Raw genomic sequence first — 10360 nt, forward strand, 5'->3', positions numbered from 1 at the left:
CAAATGGTGCATCTTTTGAGTGAGCCAAAATCAAATGTGACTCCTTGAACCCAAAGGTCAATGGCACTACGGTCATTTTAATGCCAAACATGAGAGCCCGATACGTGAATGACCTTGACCAAAAAATCCAACAAATAGCTAGTTGACAACTACCTCAAGTTGATTCAAAACAATAATCAAAGCAAAATTAAAATGTTGTAAATTTTTAAATCCAAAACTAATTAAAATATCTAAACAATAAATTCAAATATTATCCCAAACACATTTGTTTTTGTTTTGTTTGTTTGTTTGTTTTTTTCAAAAATCAATACTGAAGCAAGTATCCTAAATAATCAACTCAAAATCTATTTCTAAAAGAAGCACATTTCTTATCCCGATCTTGTCACCAATGTCATTTGTACCTGAATAGGAGAATAATAGAGAAAGGGTGAGCTAAACAACTCAATAAGGAAAAATAGTTTAATAAGAAAAATAAAGTATAGTATGGAATTAAATAAAAAAATCACATTTTTACAAAAATCAATTAGCAAGTAAGCTCCTTTAATTCAATAATTTAATTTACTTTCATAAAAAAAATTTAACACCTTCAATTTAAAGATAAAAAAAAACATAATATATTTTGCATAATCAATTAATGTTCAAAGGAATTTCACAAACAAATATTTTGCTTTGTTCCACTTATAACAACACTATGCCTAAATAGTTTGACTTGCATTAGGTGGCTAGATTTAATTTATTCCTCTTATTGGTGGATGGAGTAGGTTCTAACAAATGGTATACCAATGGCCAATAATCAATGGTATACCAATGACCAATAATACCCTTGCTGGCTAAGGTTACACTGTATCACTACCTCCACTAAGAGAAATGGAGGTCAAACAACTAATCCCATATTGACCAAGGTTACATATAATAAGGGTTTCCAAAATCATTATAATAAATTGAAAGTAAAATGCACTTGCATCATAATAAACCAAATGATATGATATTCCTAATTTATTTTATAAATCATAGAACAAATTAGAATATATTTCAAAAAAGTATTACTTGATCCACTTTGGAAAATTCAATATTTTGATGCTTCCAAAAACAGATAAAAAACATATAGGAATTATAAAATGACTTATTAAGTTTTTAACCCTTACCTTAAAGGAGTCTTTCAATTTATAGAAGCACTTAGATCTCAAAACACTTATAGTGCATTTAACAACGATTTTGAAAAGTGTTTTTTAGCTTTTCTAACATTTGAAAATTTTTATTTTTCAAATATTAAAAATGGTAGAAACACTTTTCAGAATCACTATCAAACACACTCTTAATCTACACTTAACATAACATACTTTTAAAAAATAATTATTCGATGAGTTATTTATCCAAAATTATGATTTGATATTCTTAATTTTGTGTTAATATTATTCTCCCTCATATTTTTGTTAATACTCCGATTTTTTATTTTCTTTATAACTGTGATGTTATTTTAATCAAGAGGCAATTTCCAATTTAACCATATTCATAACATACCCTTTTCACTTGAACTAAAACTCTCAACACTCTAATCATGTGTCTATTTAATTAACCTTCTTCTTCTTCTTCTTCTTCTTATTATTATTATTATTATTATTATTATTATTATGATTTTCTACTTCATTATTCTATTTTCTATTTCACTTTCCACACATTGCAAAACATCCAAACCCGAAACTCAAGAATATTTTTCACTCCACATTATTTATTTAAGCCAAATTCACTATTATTCATTTAGGGAGTGCACAAAGATTTATTAAAAAAAAGGGGGATTTCAGATTTTGAGCTTCAAATTTTTTTATGGATTTAGGATTTGACTTGGGAATTATATAAGGATTTAAACAGAAATTTAGAATTATAGGTTTGGGACTTCATAAAAAATAAGATGGGGTGCCCAACTTTGACCCATTTTTGAGGATCTTTGGAAAGCCAACACATTTTAATTAAATTCAATCTATTTAATAAAGTTTTTTTTTTTCTTAATGCAGGACATCATTTTCTTCTTTTTTTCTTTAGTTATTTAACTAAACAACCTTAAATAATAAAAATCTAGGTAGTAAATAAAAATTACTTTCCAATTAATCTTGAATATTCTCTATTAAATAGATTAAATTTAATTAACTTCAAATTTTACTAATAAAAATCTAGGACTAAGGGTATTTTATAAATTTTTACTAAATTAACTAGTAATAATTTGAAAATAATTAGAAGTAGGTAATTTCATAAAAAAGTTTAATTAGAATTAATTAAGTTTTTATATTAAAAAAATATTAATATTTTTAGTTAAGTTGAATTAGATACTAAGATAAGATAGATAAAACAAACTTTACGGGACGGTATTTTAGTTATTTATCAATTATTTAACAGTAACATCATCCTTGACTAACTAACAGTCAATCTTCAACCTTGTTCAACGTCAATCAACAGGTGGTTATGGTACACCGTACACCATGGTGGGTTATTAAGAGGATATTAATGTAATTTCAGAAAATTGAGAGACTAAAGTATAATTGTCAAATACCTTAGGGATGACTGTTTAGTTTTCCATATAAAATATTGCTCAACAGAAATAAATTTAATCCCATAAAATAATTGTAAAAATATTAATCTACAACAATAAAATAGTAATAATAATAATAATAATAAACTATACATTATTTCGAAGGTATGCAAACAAAGAAAACTACAGATAAATTAAAAACTTGAGTAAATTAAATTTTGACTATGAAAATGAAAATAGTAAAATTAAAAAATTTGATCCATTAATTATTTATGTTTAGACAATTAAATGAAATGCTAAAAACAAGTAAAAATATATTAAAAAAGAGCGATTACCTCAAATAGGGAAGAATGATAGAGCTCCAACCAGCTTGTTCAACCCGAACCACCTTTAAACTTTTGATTGGAATCTAAGGAAAACAAATCGTATTATGCTTAATTGAAATGAAATGATTGAATTTAAAATGGATTATTACTCTAGCAACAAAGACTTTCAATTGACTTATGCATGAAGTAATCTAATCAAGTACACTATTGTTTACTAAATTTGTAAGAAATGTCATAAAACAATACTCTATCTAATTACAGATAATTAAAAACATAATATTTTGGCAGTAGTTTTTAAAAACTAATGAACAAATTTTTATTCATTAGAAATATTATCGGAGGAAAAAACTATCTAATTGAATTACTTTACCAATGATTTTAACTTGTCAATAAATAGGTATCGCACTATTTCAGCAATAAGAAGAATTGCATGTTGCAAGAAGTTTGGAAGAAGCTTACAGGAGGAATAGAGATGGAGGGGGAAGTCGGATTTGGCAAAGAGAGTGCCCATGGTGGTGGGAGAAGGATAAGAGAAGCTGCATTCCCCATCTTTCTTGTCTTCCTCATACACCAGACGAACCCCACACTTTTTCACCTCTAGGTGCTCCCCCATGCGATATATACGAAATGAAACTGTCATGGTGCCGCTCTGCTTTCCGAACTCACCATTGCTTCTAACTTCTAGGCAGCCAACTGATCGATACGCAAACCACATGTGGTCAGCTTTCATTGAAATATGCATGTGAATCGTGTTATACACACCAGCATCTTCGACACAAAAATATATAATGCCCGAGTACTCTTCCCTGTCGTCTACAACAGCACAAGCAGCCAATCCCATCAAATTGGTATTATACCAATGTGGAGGCAGCTCGACTGTTACTGAAGAGCCCATGCTCTGATGGATGAACCACTCTGGAATGCTATTTCCAGGAACAATAGCATCATACTGATTAACTGGACAAGGGGTATGCTGTACCATGAAAACAAACATTGTTGGCATGCACATAAACAAATATTCTAGGATTAATATTGAATGACTATTTTGTGGGATTCTATCAATTCATTAACAAAATATTATAATATAAGAGAGATTTTATATTCTTTTTAATTATAAATATTATAATATAATATCAAATATTGAAGTGCAATATATTTTTCATTTCGTTTTTTATTCCTGATGGAAACAAAATATGAGTATATGTAATATATGCAGACCAAAATAAAATCCTAAAATATGTGTGTATACCACTGGAAATAATACATATATGTGTATATAAGTGAGAAACCTTATTTGGATGCAGGGATTTCGGTATTGATGCAACAAGCTGAATTCCCAGTACGATAGCTTCCAGAACGCCACTGTGCTCATTCTCCACCATTCGCAAGCAATTAGAAAATTTAAAGGTGAACCCTCCTGACTGCCTCAATGCATATGCACTTAATGGATATGAGAAGGTTTCCAGGGACGTGCAATCATTGCACTCTAGAGTTTCAATACTTGATGGAAGCTCTGGCAATGATTGAAGACTCTTGCAGTGCTTCAGTATCAGCTTTTTGAGCTGAGAAAGTTGACTGAGGCTATCAGGCACGGTAATGATCAAACTGTTTCTGCTCAGATCTAAATCTTTCAATGAAGATAGGGATGCGAGGTCACTGGGCAGTGCTCCTTCCACGAGGTTGCAGTCACTTAAATTCAAACTTTGCAAGGAGTGTAAACCCAACAAAGAAGGCAGTCGCAAGTATTTTGTTGGTGATGACCAGAAAGAGAAAACCAAATTCCGTGACATAGAATCCCCTCCCTTACATCCTGCAAATGATAATACTCGAAGGTTTGACAAAAGAGTAATACAGGGAGGTACCTCTTGTATAGCAGTTCCATTTGCATTGAGCTCTACTAAACATTGTAGGCTCCCCAAGTCATCTGGCAATTTCTTCAGTTCGATGCAACCAGAGAGAGTAAGAGTCTGAAGAGATGTCAGCTCACAAATGCTTTGTGGAAGATTTGCAAGTTGTTTACAATTGGTCAAATCCAACAAAACAAGCCCATTAAGATGTGCAATTGATGAAGGTAGCCCTCTGATAGCAGTCCCATCTAAATAAAGCTCTGATAAATTTTCCATTTGCCCTTGGACCTCTGGAAAATTCTTGAGTTTTGAGCAGCCAGAGAGAATAAGAATTTGAAGAGACTCCATATGGATGCTGCTTGGGAAACTACTGAGCTTCTTGCAGCCTTCTAAATTCAGGAAAATAAGCTCCTTAAGAGCTCCAATGGATGGGTGAACTTTCACCAAACTTGTACAACCTTTGAGGATTAGTCTCCTTAGTTTTGGGGTCCCAGAGAAGTCTGGAGTATTGGTTAGAAGTTGAGAGTGGCAAAGTTTGATGAATTTCAACTTCTCAAATGGCTGCCAAAGAAAAAGAGGAAAAAAAGGTTAGAACAAATCCACTTTGATGAACTCTATAAGTCATTTAAAGGAAAAAAAAAATGCATATATATAAACTATACTTATACCTTGTTTCCTTCCCATAATTGTGCAAGCTGACTAGAGCACATGTTTAGCTCAACAAGCTTCTCTGGATAAAAATTTGCTGGAAGGGTCTTCAAAGGGTATCCATGCCAATGGAGAGATCTTAAGTTGTTGGAGAGAAATTTAAAATTCCCAAATAGATGCAATTTACAACCATTGTCCCCATGGTATTTCCTTCTCCAAGCATCAGCCCTAGCAATTAACTCTTTCCTAGATAAATATTCAGAGCTTCCAAAAAATTCACAATTACAGAATCTGAGCAATCTTAATCTGTTCATCTTTGCAAAGGCATCAACATTGAGGTTTAGCTCTTTAGATGCTGACAAGTCAAGGACTATGCCTTCAACTGCTTGAGTCCCCTAAAATTAACCAAGAGCAGAGTATGAGATGAACGTTAAAATGAAACTATTGAAAAAGAAAAATGAAAGTCTAGACAACAGCAAACTAATGACTTTTTTTTTTTTTCTTTCCTTTATTATTATTTTTTTGTAAGTGTTGTTGGAGAAATGATTTTGGAACACAAAAAAACGCATTTTTTAAGGTAGCAATTATTGTAATATAAGTAAAATTGTACAAATTTGTGAGTTCTTAAATGACATGGAATAATATTCATCAAACTCATACTTTCAATTAGAGCTTATACATGTAAAAAAGAGAGTTAATGCACTTCGGTCTTACCGTATTTGTTGTTAATACATGATTAACATCATCATGAACCAGTAACCTACTGCGTGTGCCGAGGTCTTTGATAGATTCTTGACGAACAACTTCCCAACCCATTTCTTGTAGCAAATCATGCATGCACAACTTATTTTTTGAAATAGTTATGAGCGACTTATCTAGAAGACTTCTTATGCCAGTGTCAAAGAAGAAACAACTATCTAGTATTTCTCTAACAAAATCTTTGTCTTGCCCTTTATAGAAGAATGCAACATCAAGAAATATATCCTTTTCATTGTCATCTAATCCGTCAAAACTTGTTTTGAGCACATTCTGAACTTTCTTGTTGGGGAATTGTTTTAGTTTATCCAATTCGCTCTTCCATTCGGGAACGCTTTTTTCATATAGAAAAGAACCCAAAACTTTAAGGGCTAAGGGAACCCCTTTAGTATAATATAATGCATCACCACATAGGGTCATAAAATCTTCTGTAGGGAACTTTTGTCTAAATGCATACTGGCAAAAAAGCTTACGAGCTTCATCATACTTTAATTCCCTAACTTCATATATTGCATCCACTTGAGGATTAAGCACTTGCTTATCTCTACTTGTTATGATAATTCGACTTCCTGGACCAAACCAATTATGATTTCCTGCTAAATCCTCCAATTGTTGTTGGTGATCCACATCATCAAGAATAATAAGGGCCTTCATGGAGTGGAGTCTATCCTTTATAATATTCATTCCTCTATTGAAAATTTTTGTATTTAGATTTCCTTCCCTTAAAACTTGTGAAAGGAGTTCAATTTGTAAATCAATTGAATCATTTTTTTGCGATTTTTCTCTAACATTTGAAAGAAAGCAACAACCTTCAAATTGGTTACAAATTCTCTCACAAACAACTTCGGCAATGGTAGTCTTACCTATGCCAGGCATGCCCCAAAGTCCTACCATCCGAACATCAATTGAGTCAAGGCATAATAATGAAAACACATCCTGTATATGGGAATCCATTCCAACTAAAGCCTCCATGTTGCTCGAGGATGCATCAATCAAATCATTCAGGATCTTGGTAACAATTTCCTCAATAACCTTGGATTCATGTCTACAAAATTCAAATTAAGAACAATCATATGGTCATTTTTTTAAGCCATAAAGGGACAAAAAAAGAAATAGATGAACATAATAGAGCTTAATTAGATTTATTCTTCACTGCTGAAAAAAGAAGGCAGGTCAAATATAACTTCACAGGATGAAGGTAAAACTGATCAAATTGTTAATCCCATTATCATATTGTTAGGGTGGGAACACATATATAGTGGCCAATAAAAGAAGAGGTATGAGGCTAGGAATACTCTATGGTGAAATTATACAATCTTAGATGTTATTATTCATTTTGGCACTCTCCCAATTGAGCAGTCTGCATAAAGAACATCTTAGAAATGAGGCTAGGAATACTATGAAAGCTACTCAATGCATTTTATGGTAGTGGGACCTCTACAACAACACATCCATCTAGAGAGGGACCACTAATTCCATGTGGTTCATATTGATAACATGGTCGACCTTACAAGGAAAGGATCGGTTTTTCAAAGCCGAAAAAGAATGATGATCCAATGGGGTTGGTGTACACTTAAGGTTGGAAAAGCATTTATCCAATGGGGTTGAAGCAGTTCAATGGGATTTGTTGGCGGTAGGGCCCAAGTTTACTAATAAAGAGCCATGATAATTACCATTAGGGAGTTGCAAACTAGTTTTATCAAGGGGCATATGACCAGGTGCCTAACTTCATTTATGCTTCTTGTCATTTTTGGGATCAACAAACCTCATTGATCAGTTGTAAAATGAAATTTTACAAAATCCTCATCCTAGCTTTATCATTTTTCTTTTTGATAAATAAACAGGCAACATTTGATTAATACACACTTCAAATATTCCTAGAAAGAAATTTAAACAGAGCTGAGAAGGGAAAAAAAAAACACATATAGAAAGCAAAAAGGTGCAGTAGAATTACTTTTCTCGCGAATCTCATTCAGAAAACTTGGCTGCTTCATATATATATATATATATAGGGTTTAGATTCATCTTCTTGGATCAATATCTACACTCCTTTACTAGGTATTGATTGACAAGAAAATTTGCAAAATCAACCGCCAACATTTGACTACTACGTACTTCATTTTCCCAGAATGAAATTTAAGCAGAGCTTAGATGAAGAACAAGAAAAAAAACCGACAAATATAAAACAAATAAGTGCAGTTAAAAGAATTACCTATCTCTTGAATCCCATCCAGACAGTCCCGGCTGCTTCAGTTAAAGCTTCTCTCCACTTGAGCACTTTCTCCACATTCGCCCTGTAAACTTGTTCATGCTTGGCAAATGCTTCTGCAAAACTCTCTGTTTGTTTTCTTACATGAGAGGGATCCACTTTGTAAAAAACTGGTAGAGCCCTTTGTCCCATCACTTTGACGCAGTTCAGAATCTTTACCAGTTCATCCAAACACCAACTCGAAGAAGCATAGTTTTTGGAGAAAATGATGATGGAAAACCTTGACTCTTCGATTGCCTTCAGGAGTGCTGGAGATATTTGTTCACCTCTCCTGAGTTGATCGTCTATGAAAGTCTTGATTCCTTTTCGGCAAAGCGCCTGGTGAAGATGATCAGTAAAGCTTTTGCGGGTGTCTTCACCTCTGAAACTAAGGAAGACATCATACTTCCAGTGATGGGTTGTAGAGGAAGAAGCTAAGAGGCTGGTTGAAGAAGAAGCCATTGGAAAATTGGAAGAAGGGGGTTGGAAGACTGGTAGGTTGAGTGAGAGAATTGTACAGCTGAGGAGGATAGGGATGGACCAATGCCACATTAAAGCAAGATATATATGGATTGATATGCAGACCACTCAAAAATTAAACAAGTAAATAAATAAATATTGAAAATGTATTTCTCTTTTTTTTTTTTTTTTCACACCACAAATTTCTTTAAAGATAAAAGAAAAGTCAAAATGTCGAAAAGAAAATGCGAGTGGCATAATATATATATATATTATCATAGCACTCTTATATAGAAAAGGATACAAATGAATGTTATTTATTTAAATCTTTCCTTGTTAAATTTTACACACGGATTAAAAATATTAAAAAGGTTAATTACACTCAAATTCTCCCTCGTCTAACCTGCATAGATTTTAAATCTCGTCAATCAATGTCTTTATTTTTTTTAAAAAAAAATTAATTTTTATAAATTGAATATATCTATGTGGTGTTAATCGATGAAATTTAAAATCGTTAATACTTATGTGTATTTATATCAAACTTTAAAGGATATGAATGAAATTAACTTGAAATATTATAAGACTACAAATAATAAGGTAAATGCGTTGGAAACATTTATCATTCTTTTTCTATATATATTATTTATTTTAATGAAAATATATTGTTTTCAAATCAATACCACCATGTCTAACAAAAATGTTATATTAAAAAAGAATGAAGTCCTAATTTTTTTTTCAGTAATATTGATAGTTAGATTTTATGAAAATACAAAAAAATATTAGATAGAAGTTTGAAAAAAATATCGATAAGATGGAATTCAATAAAAAAAAAATTATAAAAATGTGATAAAATAAGTTATAATACACATATTAAAATTATTTTATTAAAAAAAATAATATATATTGAGATATTTGGCAATTATAAATGTGAGCTAATAAAAATGATATTTTTGAAATTTATTCTCGATAATTACTAATGTGAAAATAGAAATTTTATCTCATTCAAAACATATTATATATTTCAATATTTAAATTAAGACACGTTATTAAAATTTTCAACCTAATTTAATATTTTACGTTATTTTAATGAATATTTTATTAAATATTTTATAACATAGGATCTATAAATTAAGCTTTCACCATATTCTAGAATTTATTTTAACATCATATTAAAATTTTTATTTCTTATTTTTCTTAATATTCGAATCTAAATTTAAATTTAACAATGAAATATCATATCATTTTATTAAGTTGTTTAGCTATGAATCATTAATAGTAAGTTTTTCGATTTTTCCTAACTTCTTAAATTAATGTATCAATATGAAACTGTAGGGACCCCTCCCCCTGATGACACGTGGTGCGCATCGCTATCCGGATCAACTCCATCCGGACTCCCCAAGAGGACACGTGGCGCGCTCCCCTATCCGGACTCCCCAGGGAAAGCACACGACACTCGCGAACATCACACCCGGACGATAGCATATCCGGATAGGATATGTTGTTCGGATTATTGACTGAAGTGAGCAAGCCTTGCTACATCATTCTGACAGCC

General features: G+C 31.7%; 1 protein-coding gene across 1 annotated transcript; it reads right to left on the bottom strand.

Moving 5' to 3' along the window:
- Positions 1–258: 258 nt before the first annotated feature.
- LOC117906091 (disease resistance protein RUN1-like) lies at positions 259–8864 on the bottom strand. Its single transcript, XM_034819039.1, is given in 8 exon segments — positions 259–401; positions 2860–2933; positions 3310–3823; positions 4140–5258; positions 5366–5740; positions 6060–7146; positions 8314–8342; positions 8344–8864. Coding segments are annotated over 7 exon segments (3627 nt in total). The 5' UTR covers positions 8812–8864; the 3' UTR covers positions 259–401; positions 2860–2898.
- Between the last annotated feature and the right edge of the window lie 1496 nt (positions 8865–10360).

This window comes from Vitis riparia, chromosome 18, assembly GCF_004353265.1.
Source record: "Vitis riparia cultivar Riparia Gloire de Montpellier isolate 1030 chromosome 18, EGFV_Vit.rip_1.0, whole genome shotgun sequence".
Lineage (NCBI taxonomy): Eukaryota > Viridiplantae > Streptophyta > Magnoliopsida > Vitales > Vitaceae > Vitis > Vitis riparia.